At 46.1% G+C, this 16991-nt stretch overlaps 1 protein-coding gene across 1 annotated transcript; it reads right to left on the bottom strand.

The window, feature by feature from the left end:
• Window positions 1-223: 223 nt before the first annotated feature.
• LOC127294286 (uncharacterized protein At1g08160) lies at window positions 224-3812 on the bottom strand. The gene is made up of 2 exons (XM_051324070.2): window positions 2739-3812; window positions 224-598 (listed from the first exon to the last, which is right to left on the bottom strand). Exon 1 carries the CDS (start codon window positions 3629-3631, stop codon window positions 2741-2743), a length of 891 nt encoding a protein of 296 aa, XP_051180030.1. The 5' UTR covers window positions 3632-3812; the 3' UTR covers window positions 224-598; window positions 2739-2740.
• Window positions 3813-16991: the final 13179 nt, after the last annotated feature.

Below are 16991 nucleotides of genomic sequence, written 5' to 3'. Positions count from 1 at the left end.
CAACACCATGCTCCCGAAGCTTATCAGTCCATATAAGAAACGTCATGTTGGACATACATCTGTAGCCAACAAAGGAGCTAAAACTAAGAAGCCCATCTCACCTAACAGCCCATCCTAAATAAACAACAGAACTATTTTTCTGGCAATTTTGTTAACCAAGCTACAAATGACAACAAAGATCCTAGACATAAAAAAAAACATAAACCATGAGCACAATACGTGGTTAGAGCATTTCTTAAGCTGTAGTAAATTAAAGTACGAAGGCCCCCTGAGGCCAAACATGTCTGAAGTTCTCTCATCAAGCAAATTAGCAACCATTGATTATCTTTCTTGCTAAGTATTTCCAACATTAGCACTCGGTCGCTATATTCGACATCCGTTCACGCAATAGGTGAAAAACTCAAATACTACCATTAAGCATTATAATCATTCCAGAATCTTCCTTGTCGCGAATTCTATTGACAGGCAGGTAAGTTACCCACTCATTACTCATGAATCAGTTGCTGGCCAACTTCTCATAGAGCCAGTTAACTTCTTGTGCATATTGAAGATAGTCCCTTAGATTAACATCTTGAGTAGTCAACAGCCATGGATGATCCTGGTAAGGGACAAGAGCAAACAGTCAACTATGATAGATATCCTAAAGGGTGCACAACTGAGTTTAAATACTAGACAACCAGAATATACTTAGAATACACCACAAGGCAATCTCAACTGTCTCAACTAATAGTCTTGTTTTTAACGTTGGTGCACGGTCGTGGTGTAGCAATATTCAGAAGACAATCAGCTAAACGTTTTGATTTGTTATACATGTATATGATTCTGTAGTCTTGTGACATTAAACATCATCTGTGACAGAGCTGCTGACAATGAACAAGTGCACCATCAACATATGCAAAGTAAAAAAGTGGTACTAAGCACATGGACAAAACGGGAGAAGCACTATATGCAGCTGGAGTACAATAGTAAGGCACTAACGATAACATGAAGAAAAGAACAGTGCGAATAAAGTTCCTTTCAAGCAACAATTAAGGAAACAGAAACAAAAGAAAGCTTCCTGCTGTTACACTGTAGCACCCAAGCTACGATTCATGGGGTTTCCTAACAGCGGTAAACATAACAATCAGAGAGTGTAGTCTAGTAGTCAATTATTTAGGTTTCTAGGAGGATGCAGAAATGCAAACATATGTTCTCGCAGGTAATCATAGTCCGAAAATAATAATTCAGCGATATTTTAGAACTTATTATATGGGAACTTAGCCACGCAGAAGAACTTCAAGAAGAATCGCTGACCATCAAGGCACAAGCATAACATATTCTCCATATCTTAATAATGGTAACAGAGGTTAACGGCGTAGCTAGATTATACTCATTCTCTCTTATGACTGCAAAGTTTCAAGTAAAGCTCAGGCAACTACAGTATAAGGCAAAATCTTTCTTAAGTCCCGATTTTACCGCTAACAAAAAGAACACCTGTATGGACAGTCTATACAAGAACTTAACACACTCATCTTGACGAGCATACCAGTGGAGTGAGATCTGTCAATAAATAAGTCAGATCCAAGACAATGCCCTATCCTCCTTTTGTTTTCCAGGTTTTGGGTGAGGTATTGTGCATTAATACAAGGGTTGAACTGAGAATGCACACCTAAAAAAATTCATTCGGTACATATCTCAGTTCAGCCTATCGCTATGGGGACCCTGAACATCAAGTCCATGAAGCTACATGCCAATGTACAGGTTTATATCATGAAAAGAGAAAATTCACAGCAAGTACCTAAGCTCAATCAGAGATACGGCGTGTGCCTAAAATTAACCTTCATGTAACAATTGTTCTATTTCTGAATTGCAGCAATCAGAAATTCTGCACAAACTACTACTATATCCATTTCTCTATGCAATTAAAATAGAGAAAGCACCTGACAATATTTACTGTCTAGATCTTGGCCTCAAACAACTAAGAATCCATCAGAAAAAGAATTTAGAATGCACATACAACATCTATGACGACGGCTAAAATCGTACCATAGATCATACTTATTTAAAGCTATATATATATTCTGGCAAGTCTATATCCATCAGTGTCTAAGCTTCCCAGCCATTTTGGAGATAAGAAAACAAAATGGAGTTAAAAATTGTCCCAAAACAAAATGGTAACCGAGCCACGCATCCAGCTCATACAGATTACCTAGTAGAGAGGATGGCTTGCATTTTTTAAATAATAGAGAATCTCATTCGACTGAGACATCAAGGATGACAGTGGGGATTATTAACTGATGGTCTTCTTTGGTTTGACTATATGTGGTCACAAAACTATAAAAAAAGAAGCTGACTAATAGTCTGGGAGATATTCTATTGCCTAACTTTGACTAATAGTACCAATAGACGAAGGTTATTATGCATCTGTTGGACTCGTTACTAGTAAAATTTTTAGTGTTCTACAATAGTGTGATTCTCTCAGTCCCGTTGACATTTCACTTGGACACTAGAGTAAGACTTTGACGCAGTGAAGCTGTGGTTCCTTCTTCTCCCTTCCACTTGAAAGGGCAAACACATTGTGTGGTTGACCAAAATCTCGACCATATTTCCACTTGCGCAAACCAAGTCATGAGGAATGAATATACAGAAACAGAGACACATCGCTGCTCTTCCAAATACTCCATACGGAAAGTTCGGATGTAAATTAACAAGTAGCAGTAGAGTACTACTAGGGCAACTAGTGAGAGGAGAGGCAGTACCTTCACAAGTAAACTTCGCATCGGCGCGGTGGTCCCTCAAATTTGGCGTCGGTGGCGTTCCTCCCACGGAAAGTGACGGGCACGTCTTCGCAGATGACCCTCATGACCCTCCGTCGCGTGCGCCAGCCCCCTCGATCGAAGACGGCGACGGCCGTGAGCCTGACCTGGACCTCCATGGCGCCCCCGTTGGCCCCGCTCTTGAGCGGCGCGGCCTCGTCGGGGCCCACATAGGCCCCGTCGACCTGGAGGCGGAAGGGGAGCGCGGTGCTGCTGCGGGGCGCCTGCACGAAGGGCGGGAGGGAGGTGACGGCGATCGGGGACGAGGGGGCGAGCGCGACGGAGGCGAGCAGGGAGGAGTAGGAGACGGTGAGCTTGGCGTTGGGGTTGTCGGCGAGGAAGGAGGCGTCGAAGGCGGCGGAGAGGTTGGAGTTGGCGGGGGAGTAGGCGACGCGGGAGAGCGCGAGCGTGGCGAGGGAGAAGGCGGGCGCGCGCGGGCGGAGGAGCAGCCAGACGATGAAGGTGGCGGCGCCGAGGAGGAGGAAGGCGGCGACGACGAGCGCGAGGAGGCGGCGCAGGCAGGTCGGCGGTGGGGGTGGGGGCGCGTGGTAGGGGTTGTGGTACTGGTGGTGGTGGTAGGGGTGCTGCGGGGGAGGGGGCGGGTGGTGGTGGTGGTGTTGGGGAGGGGGGGCTGGGTACGGGTAGGCGACGCCGAAGGCGGACGTGCCGTTGGCGTTGGCGTTGGCGGCGGGGGGCGGCGCGGCGGCGTAGTAGGCGGTGTTGGAGTTGGGGTTGGGCGCGGCGTTGGCCGGGTAGCCCATGGCCGGGGCGGCCGGCTGCGGGGGCTTGGAGCCGTCCGGCGGGTGGGCCGCCGACGAGGAGGAGGAGGGGTGCATGGTGACGGCGGCGGCGGTGGCAGTGGCAGGAGTGGATTCAGCGGGGGTTTTTTGTTTGGTTGCAGGCAGGCAGGAGTGGCGATGGTGATTTGGGATCTGGGGGAGGAGGAGGAGGGGGAATAGTGGGTAGGATGTTGAAACGGCGGGGACGGGAGCGCGTGAGATTTGCGGGGAAAGCGCGCCGTGATTTTGCTGGTGGTTTGTTAGCTCGTCCTTCTCCTTCACCTTCGGTTCGATTCTACTACACGCCGCACGCGTCAGATCTTCCTGCAGCTTCCAACGCGTTTTACCAAGTTTCCTTTTCTAACTTCCGAAAAAAGTTAGTTAGCTAGCTAAAAAAGAAATGCGAAATGCTTTCCAGTATGATCTGATCTTGCCTCCGTATAAGCCTAGAAAAGCCCTTTTTAGCACATCATCTTTTTATTTCACAAGATATCTTTTCAACAAAACATGAAGATATATATTCTATTATCTATCTACGAGTTTTTTCTACTTAAACTCATTCTATCTCTATCTCTATCTCTATCTCTATCTCTGCTATAATAAAAAAAGAGAAACTTGTTCTGTTTCCTCTGGTCAAAGGTTTCGTCCTACATATTTTTCATATGACCATTTTACCCTTCCACCGAACCGAATCTTTTTCATCACACTTTCGTCCAACGCCGCCAATGACTCATTTGCCCTCCCAACAAAATACACCTTACGTGCTCCCTCCCCTTACTCCATCGACCCTGTCATCGCCGGCCCAAATCTCTACCAGCCCCCACAGACGCTCCTCCAACACCACCTAAATTCCTCCCCACCTCCGTACTCCGTGGTTCCTCCCCGCCGCACGACACCACCGACGTTCCACTTCCCGATCCACTTGTCTCCCCCGACGCATCTGGCGGCGTTGAACTGCGTGATGCAGCGGTTGGCGTGAGAAGGTCCTAGCCTCCATTCCATTCACGCCGTGGATATCTTCCAGATCCTTGCCATATTCAGCCCGTCGCCTCGCTAGTATACTTATTCAACGTCGCCTTCGTCCAGTTGATCTGTTGAAATATTGGACCCACATTTAGTGGTCAATATTAGATTTCATATTTTCTTATAAATCTCAAAGCCCACATAGTGGCAGCCCATGTGAGTTTGAGCCAAAGTGGGTGGCAGCTCACTAGGGAGTGGCAAGAAGTGGGAAGTTTAGTCCCATATGGAAAGTTGGGAGCAAGTTGGACCACCTTGTAAGGTGGGTTGTTCCACCACTAGTAAGTGACTGAGAAGAGGAGTGGCTCACGCGCGCTCCTCCTCGCTAGCTCATCTCGACTCGACTCGACATTGTCCCGTCACGTCACGACACGCGCCGTGCCGCGCTCGTGGTAAGTGGATTGAGCCTCGAGCCGAGACTTTCCGTACTTTTTGCAGTTCAGGAAAACGAACAGAGTCCTAAACGGACGCGTCGCAGCTAGTCGATTTGGGTCGCTCCCGGACCGTGGGCTATCTGTAACCGACACGAAACGTGCACGCGACGTGGGCGTGGCCCACGTTGCCTAGGGTTTCGTGAGCCTATATAATCTCTTGCCTTGCTACTGCAGAAACACATGTAATACACAAGTTAGGATTTTCTCACCTTTCTCTGCTTGCGCCGCCATCGTAGCTTACTACATCCCGCGTGTCGACGTGCATCGGCGAACGGGAGAGCAAGTCTCTGGAACCGCTCGCTCTTGCGATCCTGTACGGGAGAGGGCGAATTAAGTTTTTGGGAAGCGCTCTGCGCGACTGCTCAAGTTCTTCATCAAGGGTCCTCTTCCGTCTAAGTCGGGCGGTGCTGCCTACCGTCGTATTCAACGTCATCTACTTCGACCCGTCGTGCATGTTGTCATCAACAACGTTACTGATGTGACATCATCTGCTACACCTCCACCGCCACCTCCACCAGATCGGTGCGTGCGACATATCTCGATCTGTTTAGCGATGGATGTTTTACCGTTTGCGTTGCTACTACTCATGTTGATTGATGCATCTAGTATGTTCAAGTTTCACATGTTAGTAGTTGCTATCATCATGTTTATATTCTGGAATTAATCATGCAAATTGTGCCTAATTATCCAACATTCCAAAAACATAATTATAGGAAATTTCCTGAGTTAACTATGGCTGGTTTTGCTGATGCACTGAGGCCGAATAAGTTTACCGGTGTGCACTTTAAGAGGTGGCAGATTAAGGCCACGATCTGGCTTACTCATCTGAAAGTGTTCGAAGTTAGTAATGGCTTACCTGATGGAACTATATTTGACCAAGATCAGAATAAGTTTAAGGAAGACAATACTCTCTTCGTCGGATGCGTTCTGAGTATTCTTGTTGATCGTCTGTGTGATGTGTATATGCACATAACAGAGGGTAAAGAGCTCGTGGATGCACTGAATGCTAAATTCAGTGCAACCAATGCAGGCAATGAACTATACATCATGGAGAGCTTCCATGACATCAGGATGGTGAACAATCGTTCTGCAGTCGAACAAGCTTATGAGATACAGTGCATTGCGAAAGAGGTTGAACTCCTTAAGTGTGCCTTACCTGACAAGTTTGTGGCTGGATGCATCATCGCTAAGTTGCCCCTTTCATGGAGGAACTTTGCAACAACTCTCAAACACAAGAGGCAGGAGATATCAGTTGAAAATCTGATAGCGTCTCTTGATGTTGAGGAGAAAGCTCGGGCTAGGATACTTGATAAGGGGTGGCCCGATCTTCTCAGTAAGCAACGGTGGTGATGATGATCACAGGATGATAGCAGCGGAGGAACACGACGATGTAGTGGATGATAACTTGTATGACGCAACGAGATATCTCGATTGGTCCTTGTCGCCAATGTAATAGCTCTCAACCCTGCAAGATATTCGCAACTCCACACACTTGCACACGTAGCCGCCGACCACGATGCAATAAGTTGCAACCTTCTAATTCCCAATGGAACAACAGATCACACAAGACTTTCAGATCTACACAATATCAAGCAATATGGTGTAGGGATTCAATAGTTTTGCTAAAGCAAACAACTAAGAACTAGGGTTTATCTTAAACGTGGTCTAAAGCAGCTAGGGAGGCGTCCTGGGCACTTATATAGGCGTCCGGGACGACTTCTGGTCGAAAAGATACAAGAATAACCGACCTAGAATAGATCTGGTCGAGACAGACTCGGACACGGCCGGTCTGGAGGCCGGTCGACCGGGCCTGGGACCGGGCTGGCCGGTTCAAACCGGGCCGGGGACCAGGTTCTGTAACATCCCAAGTTTTCAATAAAGAAAGAAAGAGGGAGAGTTCCAAAAATCCAAAATTTAGAACCAACAAAAACTTTTTCTCATCATATAGGACTATGCATATAGCTCACCTTATTAATTATTTGAGTGTGCATTTTGCCATGATGCTTGCTTGTGTGTTTGCACTTACTCTAAAACCCTAACCATGATCTCTTGATCATCCAAATACAAAGAAAAGGAAAGGAGAAAAGAAAATATAAAAATCAACTCAACACACACATAGGGCTTATGCCATTTTTCCAAATTCTTAACCTAGACCATTTTGGTTTGCACCATTGGTTGTAAATGGATACTAAACACTTATTAACACCTTTGGAATCAAAGAAACCCAAATCAAATCAAATTTGAATCAAAATTGGGCTCACATGCAATTATGGTCACTTGTGCCATTTTTAGCCTGATGCTCACTTTGAGCCCCTGGTTTTTGAGAATTCTTTTCTACACTTTGCCAACTCTTTGCACCTCATCCAAGACAACAACAAGGAGAACAACTTTGCCCAAAACCATCACCCCAAACTCTGTCCCAATTTCAAATGGGAAGCAAGCCAAGTGGAGACTTTGAAACAAATGTAAGATCATATGCAATATGTGATTTTGCAAACCAACACCATTTTGACCACCACCACCAACAATCTACTCCAAATAATAAATGATTACAACCGACCAAAAATCTTTCCAAAATTCAAAAATTATTTTCTTGCGGGCATTTTATCAAACACCTTTTGGGCAGAGGTGGAAATCATGCCCATGCTGAGAAATTGGTTGGACCAAGTCCAACCCTGAGCCTCTCTGCAGCCCTGGAGCATCACCTCACCACCCTGCACCATTTCCATCACCTGCCAAGCACTGGAGCTTGCTCACCTTGACCCAAAGCATCCATGTCGTGGCATGACATGCCACCCACTTGACATCTCCCTCTCTGGTCATCTCCAGCCTGCTCCACCATGTCTAGTCACTCCCTCTCACTCTCCTGACCATGCCCAGCCTCAGCCTCGACGAGAGAATCACTCACAACGGGCAGAAATCGACGTGGCCAGAGGCGCCCAGACGTGCACACGCACGCGCCAGTGCGCGCATGGCGAGCACCCTGGCACGCCCAGAGCGCCAGCTGCCCCGCACCCTCGCGTCACCTCCGCCCTCACTCTCTGCGCCAATCGACTCACCACATCACCCTGCACCGCCCAGACATGGCCATTGGCCCGCGGTAACGCCGCAGGAGACGACCACGCCGACGACCATCCGCCACGGGCCTGCACTCTTCCATCAAGCTCACCACCACATCTCTCCCTCGTCTTCACCACAATCACGCGCGTCAGCCTCGCCTGGACGTCAGCAACCGTACGCGCCCATCCCTTGCCTCTTTGCCACCTTGGAACAACGACGCCATCGATGACCTCAGCCGAGCGCCACGGCCACCTCCCGCAGCTATAAAAGGAGCGCCCGTCTTCTCGAATTGAGCACTCCACTCACTTCCCCTCCTCACACTGACCCGCCTCGACCACCACACTTGCTCGATTAGCCACCGTAGAGCTCCAATTGCAAGGTCACCACCGCTCACTGACAAGGTATTAACTTGTCAATGCCTACGGGTTGTAGACTAGGGTTTAGTTGGAAGTAGAGGGCAAGTAGATCTCGAAGGTTTCAGCCGAAAAGTACTCGACGATTATGAAACTAGGGTTTGAGAAACAATGATTCGATGCTTTCTTTGTCCCTCGACTCCCCCTTATATAGGAGGCGGAGCCGAGGGATTCGTATTGTACAAGTTACAGAGTCCGGGAAAGTTTCTAACTCATCCCGCAAGATTACAAATAATGCTTCCTATTACAACTCTAGCTTCCCTTAATAATATCTTGGGCTTCTGAATCTTCTTATCCTTCGGGTAGTGGGCCTTTAGTAAACCCCGGGTACTATCTTCGGCAGGCCCATTGGGGATGCCTATGTCAGTAGCCCCCGAGATTTTGCTTGAATCGTAGAGTCAGGGAAAATCTCCACTGTTTATTTTTACTCGACAACTTAAAACTTGTCTATATTTCTTCACATAAATTTCTATATTGTACAGGGATAATGGTAGTTGGGGCTAGTTCATCTGACGGATCAGGTACTAGTTAACTGCTCTAGTGGCAATCCGCAAAAACCTACTTCAAGATCACGTCCCTGGACATGATCTCGGGATACTGGTGTAAACTTCGACAGGTGCCGCTTAAGGCCTTACCATTCTGTCAAGTCCCAGTCATATTTATCGGGTACTTAACGCGTCTGTTAGGATTTTTCTTCGTATCTGTTGATACGGATAAAAAGTAGCAAACCGACGTCAGAGACGGCGCCACGCCTCACAGAACGGATCCGGGGTCTTACCTTCGCAAAGTTTTGCGGCATTCAGAAATTGTTCGCAACTTCGGCGTTCTGAGAATATATTGTCGAGTGCTTATTCGGATGTTGGAATGGCACATTTTATTGAGTCAACGGATGACTTATATTGCTCTCCCGATGGGAGTATATGCAGAGTTATTTATAACTCGAAATATACTCTTTTGCTCTTCTATCTTTCTTCTTCCCGTTCTTTCTCTTTTTTATAATTTCATCGGGCACGCGAACAGCGTTCCCGATGGGAGTAGCCCTCGAGGCTACAGCCAAGGACTTGTGCTTGGGTGTAGGCTTCACGCCTTATGCTGCTATATTTTCTTTCTCTCCCGAAGTTTTATAATTTCTTGGGTGCGCGAACAGCGCTCCCGATGGGAGTAGCCCCCGAGGTTATGAGCAAATATTTGTATTTGATCATAGGCTCACACCATTTCTATTTTGTCTTTCTTGATCTTTTCATTTTTTCAAAGTAGCCCCCGAGCATTTGATCAAAAACTTGTATTTGATCAAAGGCTCTCCAATATTTTTGCATGTCGCCTTTTTATGCAGCTGTTGAGTCGAATTTTTCTCCTGCTAAAGTGACGTTATTGCTGACGATAGCCACGATTGCAAGTCCGAAAATCGCGAGAAGTCCTCTCCCATTGCCTTGCGGGCCCAATTTACCCATTATCTTGACACGTCGTGCAGGTGGGGGACACACGTCCTCCGCTTTTCCTGGCGCACGTACCGTAACTTCTCCAATGTTAAAATACTTTTTTACCCCTGTTTCCACGTGGTTATCATTGGCCGCACACTTTTTCAATCCAACGGTCCGCCGCTTCGCCGCACCTCTATATAAGATCCCCTTCTTCTTCCTCGAGCACTTCCGCTCGCGCCGTTCCCCTGCTTTCCTCTGCAAAACTTCCTCCTGCGCCCCACAACTCCCTGAGCTCATCTTCTCCAAGCTGCATTCCCGCGCCATTGTTGAAGCCACCGCGTCGGTTGACCAAACACAGCACGCCGGAGTCGTCAATGGTTGCCGTAGATCTGGGAAGCGCGGAGTGGGAAAGGTCCAAAATTTCCACCCAGGACATCAATCTCTTGAAGAAGCTGGGGATCAGCAAGAAGCCCAAGGCGATGTGCTTCCCTAGTGAAGAAAGCTACCCAACCCCTCCAATGGGGTATCGGGTAAGTTTCGTCGACCATCTCATCCGCGGTCTTTCCGCCCCCATTCATCCTTTCCTCCGCGGATTGCTTTTTGTTTATGGTCTGCAACTTCACCACCTCACGCCCAATTCTATCCTCCATATTTCCATTTTCATCACCCTCTGCGAGGCCTTCCTTGGCGTCCAGCCTAACTGGGCGCTATGGAAGCGCATTTTCTTTTGTCGCCGCAATGGCTCTCCCAATGTCGCCTATAATATAGGCGGCGTTGTTATTTCCGTTCGCCCCACAGTCGATTACTTCGACGTCAAACTCCCTGACTCAGTTCAAGGGTGGCGCAAGAAGTGGTTGTACATTCAGGAGGAGAACCATGGATGTGCTGAAGACAACATCCCTCCTTTTGATGGTGCCGAGAAAATCCTTCGCCGCCGCTCCTGGGATGCAGAGGCTACCGAGGAAGAAAAAATATCGACAGAAGCCCTGATGACTCGCATCCATGAGTTGCAGAATACTCGCGGCAAAGAGCTGTCAGGTATTCAAATCACGGCGTATTTTCTTAGAACTAGAGTGCAGCCTCTTCAGGCTCGCAAATACCCTCTCTGGAAGTACGCTGGCGACAAGGACGCAGATCGGTTGTCGGCGGATTTAGAGGTCAAGGACTTAGAGAAGCTTGTCCGAAAAATCTCCTCCCTCAGCAAAAAAGATCCTGTCCCTTCTTCTTGCCGTGTAAAACCATATAGCGCCACCAATGCGCTTCCCAAGGTTTTGTCGATTGATTTGTTATTGCCTTGCTATCTTTTTGTAACTCCTTTTTTGACATCTTCCCCTGTTTTTTGTATAGAACCATCCAAATCTTGTCTAGCTTCCTCCCCTTCCTGAAGGTGGAGAAGTCGATGAAAGGGCCATTGTCACTGACGACAACCAAGATGCCCCCTCTTTTGTGAATGAACCCGTAGATTCTAAAAAATCTGCGGGATCTTCTGAAAAGGAGGCTGCCTCCGAAGGCACTGCATCGGCACAATCTCCTCCTCCTGCTGTTTCTCCAAGGAACAAAAGGAAAAGGGATGATGTCGAAGATTTCGGCACCTCCAAAGCCGAAGAAGCTGTTCCTTCACGCCAGAAGGCAGCTTATGATCCATACCTTGAGGCCCTCATCAGCTCGTAAGTCACCTTTTATTTCCCTTTTTATTTTTGTACTCGTAGATTTTTGTCTATCTTGCTTTTTATGCTGCCGACATTTAATCGCAGTGATGATGAGGAAGAAGTACCAACTTTTGATGTGGCTGCTCGAACGAGTACATCACATACTCTAGTTGTTTCAGAGACGCCAGTCGAAGGAGAGGAATCCTCGCCTCCTCAACAAAACGTCGGCGCTCCTTCTCCTCCTTCAAGCCCCCTTGTCCCTTCACCAAAAAGGACAAGGGTTGAAACAATCCCGGAGCCTACCCTCCAATTGGGTAGCTCCTCTAGTCCTCTCTTGGATGTGTTATCACCAGAATTTGACCGAGTCAGAGGTGGGCCGCGATCGAGATGGGCTTGAAGAATATACATGGAAGAATATACGTGAATCGGCCTTATATGCAAAGTTTGGGCTAGTTTGCCCGTGTATCTGTAATATAGTAGGATACGTGTCGGTTAGTTAGAGTTTGTCTCGTGCACGGTTGGGATTATTCCCACGTTAGAAAGTCTACGGACTATAAATATGTATCTAGGGTTTATGAAATAAACAACAATCACGTTCACCACAAACCAATCTAGGCGCATCGCCAACTCCCTTGTCTCGAGGGTTTCTTCCGGGTAAGCATCATGCTGCCTAGATCGCATCTTGCGATCTAGGCAGTACAAGTTTATTCGCTGTTCATGCGTTGCTCGTACTGAAGCCTTTTTGATGGCGAGCAACGTAGTTATCTTAGACGTGTTAGGGTTAGCATTGTTCCTCGTATCATATGCTGTCGTCGTGCAACCCTGAGACATCTAGCCGCCCTTACACCTATCTTAGGTGTAAGGGCGGCACCCCGCTTGATCATTATTTAGTAGATCCGATCCGTTATGGTTGCTCCTTGTTCTTCAAGGATTAGTTTAATATCTGCATAGTTAGGCCTTACAAACGGGTTGAAGGATCCAGTGGCGCGTAGGGTGTAGTTTGCTAGCCCTAGACAGGATGTTCCGGGGATCAACCTCGTGTTGGTTTTTAGGCCTTGCCTAGGGTCGGTTTACGAACACCGTGCGTGGCCGCGAGGCTCAATCACGAGTAGGATGTTCCGATTATGTGGTGAAAACCCTAAATCGTAGTAGATCGTTTTAGCTTTATTTTGATCAAGCAGGACCACCATATATTCGTACACCTCGTGCGAATCATGGGTGGATCGGCTCTTTGAGCCGATTCACAGGACAACCTGAGAGCCGATCGAGGCTCGTATTTAATGTTTACGTGTATGCCATGCAGGAAACTAAGCGAGGCATCTCCATCACCTTCCTGACCAGGTATATGTCAGGTGGCACGCCCTTGCACCAGCATCGGACGTGCGTGCCGAGTCTTTGCGGGCCGTCGCTCGGAGGGACCAGGGCCAGCCGCAGTCCTGGGAGCCTCCCGGCTCTACTGTGCTGCCCGTCGCTGCTCGCCGGTGGGTTTCTGACCGCAACACATTCTGGCACGCCCGGTGGGTGATACGTCTCCGACGTATCGATAATTTCTTATGTTCCATGCCACATTATTGATGTTATCTACATGTTTTATGCACACTTTATGTCATATTTGTGCATTTTCTGGAACTAACCTATTAACAAGATGCCGAAGTGCCAGTTGCTGTTTTCTGCTGTTTTTGGTTTCAGAAATCCTAGTAACGAAATATTCTCGGAATTGGACGAAATCAATGCCCAGGGTCCTATTTTGCCACGAAGCTTCCAGAAGTCCGAAGAGGAGACGAAGTGGGGCCACGAGGTGGCCACACCCTAGGGCGGCGCGGCCCCCCACTTGGCCGCGCGGCCCTGTGGTGTGGGGCCCTCGTGCCGCCTCCTGACCTGCCCTTCCGCCTACTTAAAGCCTCCGTTGCGAAACCCCCAGTACCGAGAGCCGCGATACGGAAAACCTTCCAGAGACGCCGCCGCCACCGATCCCATCTCGGGGGATCCAGGAGATCGCCTCCGGCACCCTGCCGGAGAGGGGATTCATCTCCCGGAGGACTCTACGCCGCCATGGTCGCCTCCGGAGTGATGTGTGAGTAGTCTACCCCTGGACTATGGGTCCATAGCAGTAGCTAGATGGTTGTCTTCTCCCCATTGTGCTTCATTGTCGGATCTTGTGAGCTGCCTAACATGATCAAGATCATCTATCTGTAATTCTATATGTTGCGTTTGTTGGGATCCGATGAATAGAGAATACTTGTTATGTTGATTATCAAAGTTATGTCTATGTGTTGTTTATGATCTTGCATGCTCTCCGTTATTAGTAGATGCTCTGGCCAAGTTGATGCTAGTAACTCCAAGAGGGAGTATTTATGCTCGATAGTGGGTTCATGTCTCCTTGAATCTGGAGGGGTGACAAGAACCTCTAAGGTTATGGATGTGCTGTTGCCACTAGGGATAAAACATTGGTGCTATGTTCAAGGATGTAGTCACTGATTACATTACGCACAATACTTAATGCAATTGTCTGTTGTTAGCAACTTAATACTGGAGGGGGTTCGGATGATAACCTGAAGGTGGACTTTTTAGGCATAGATGCATGCTGGATGGCGGTCTATGTACTTTGTCGTAATGCCCAATTAAATCTCACTATACTCATCATAATATGTATGTGCATGGTCATGCCCTCTTTATTTGTCAATTGCCCAACTGTAATTTGTTCACCCAACATGCTGTTTATCTTATGGGAGAGACACCTCTAGTGAACCTGTGAACCCCGGTCCAATTCTCTATACCGAAATACAATCTATCGCACATACTGTTCTACTGTTTTCTGCAAACAATCATCTTCCACACAATACGGTTAATCCTTTGTTACAGCAAGCCGGTGAGATTGACAACCTCACTGTTTCGTTGGGGCAAAGTACTTTGGTTGTGTTGTGCAGTTCCACGTTGGCGCCGAATCTCCGGTGTTGCGCCGCACTACATCCCGCCGCCATCAACCTTCAACGTGCTTCTTGACTCCTACTGGTTCGATTAAACCTTGGTTTCTTACTGAGGGAAACTTGCCGCTGTGCGCATCACACCTTCCTCTTGGGGTTCCCAACGGACGTGTCAACTACACGCATCAAGCAAATTTCTCGGCGCCGTTGCCGGGAGATCAAGACACGCCGCAAGGGGAGTCTCCACTTCTCAATCTCTTTACTTTGTTTTTGTCTTGCTTAGTTTTATTTACTACTTTGTTTGCTGCACTAAATCAAAATACAAAAAAATTAGTTGCTAGTTTTACTTTATTTGCTATCTTGTTTGCTATATCAAAAACACAAAAAAATTAGTTACTTGCATTTACTTTATCTAGTTTGCTTTATTTACTGTTGCTAAAATGGCCAACCCTGAAAATACTAAGTTGTGTGACTTCACAACCACAAATAATAATGATTTCTTATGCACACCTATTGCTCCACCTGCTACTACAGCAGAATTCTTTGAAATTAAACCTGCTTTACTAAATCTTGTTATGCGAGAGCAATTTTCTAGTGTTAGTTCGATGATGCTGCTGCCCATCTTAATAATTTTGTTGAACTATGTGAAATGCAAAAATATAAAGATGTAGATGGTGACATTATAAAATTAAAATTGTTCCCTTTCTCATTAAGAGGAAGAGCTAAAGATTGGTTGCTATCTCTGCCTAAGAATAGTATTGATTCATGGACTAAATGCAAGGATGCTTTTATTGGTAGATATTATCCCCCTGCTAAAATTATATCTTTGAGGAGTAGCATAATGAATTTTAAACAATTGGATACTGAACATGTTGCACAAGCATGGGAAAGAATGAAATCTCTGGTTAAAAATTGCCCAACCCATGGACTGACTACTTGGATGATCATCCAAACCTTCTATGCAGGACTAAATTTTTCTTCGCGGAATTTATTGGATTCAGCTGCTGGAGGTACCTTTATGTCCATCACTCTTGGTGAAGCAACAAAGCTTCTTGATAATATGATGATCAACTACTCTGAATGGCACACGGAAAGAGCTCCACAAGGTAAGAAGGTAAATTATGTCGAAGAAACCTCTTCCTTGAGTGATAAGATTGATGCTATTATGTCTATGCTTGTGAATGATAGGACTAATATTGATCCTAATAATGTTCCGTTAGCTTCATTGGTTGCACAAGAAGAACATGTTGATGTAAACTTCATTAAAAATAATAATTTCAACAACAATGCTTACCGGAACAATTCTAGTAACAACTATAGGCCATATCCTTATAGTAATGGCAACGGCTATGGTAATTCTTATGGGAATTCTTACAAAAATAATAGGAGTTCACCCCCTGGACTTGAAGCCATGCTTAAAGAATTTATTAGTACACAAACTGCTTTTAACAAATCTGTTGAAGAAAAGCTTGGGAAAATTGGTATACTTGCTTCTAAAGTCGATAGTCTTGCTGCTGATGTTGATCTTTTGAAATCGAAAGTTATGCCTAATGAAAATCATCATAATAAAATTGTTACTACAGCAAATGCCATCCAAGTTAGAATTAATGAGAATATAAGATTAATGGCTGAATTGCGTGCTAGGTGGGATAGAGAAGAAAATGAAAAACTAGCTAAAGAGAAGAATGTAGCTAAAGTTTGGACTATTACCACCACTAGTAATGCTAATGCTACACATGTTGCTGCACCTCCTACTATTAATAATAAAAGAATTGGTGTTAGCAATGTTTCCACTTCTAATGCAAAGCGAGAAACTGCCTGAAATCGCTAAACTGCTGAAACTCTCGTGATAAAACTGCTGAAATTTTTTCCAACATTGGGGATGATGATCCCATTGCTTTAGATTATAATGGTTTGAATTTTGATGATTGCCACATCTCTGAAGTTATAAATTTCTTGCAAAAACTTGCTAAAAGTCCTAATGCTAGTGCTATAAATTTGGCTTTCACGCAATATATTACAAATGCTCTCATAAAAGCTAGAGAAGAGAAACTAGAGCGCGAAGCCTCTATTCCTAGAAAGCTAGAGGATGGTTGGGAGCCCATCATTAAAATGAAGGTTAAAGATTTTGATTGTAATGCTTTATGTGATCTTGGTGCAAGTATTTCCGTTATGCCTAAGAAAATTTATAATATGCTTGACTTGCCACCATTGAAAAATTGTTATTTGGATGTTAATCTTGCTGATCATTCTACAAAGAAACCTTTGGGGAAAGTTGATAATGTTCGCATTACCGTTAACAATAACCTTGTCCCCGTTGATTTTGTTGTCTTGGATATTGAATGCAATGCATCTTGTCCCATTATATTGGGAAGACCTTTTCTTCGAACTGTTGGTGCTATCATTGATATGAAGGAAGGTAATATAAAATATCAATTTCCTCTCAAGAAAGGTATGGAACACTTCCCTAGAAAGAGAATGAAGTTACCTTTTGAT

The sequence above is a fragment of the Lolium perenne genome, chromosome 4 (assembly GCF_019359855.2).
Source record: "Lolium perenne isolate Kyuss_39 chromosome 4, Kyuss_2.0, whole genome shotgun sequence".
Classification (NCBI taxonomy): Eukaryota; Viridiplantae; Streptophyta; class Magnoliopsida; order Poales; family Poaceae; genus Lolium; species Lolium perenne.
This window is presented reverse-complemented; position numbering and strand designations above follow the sequence as displayed.

What these genes read in the sequence shown, in the direction of transcription:
- LOC127294286 (XM_051324070.2), bottom strand. Translation starts at nt 3,631, where the DNA reads ATGCACCCCTCCTCCTCCTCGTCGGCGGCCCACCCGCCGGACGGCTCC.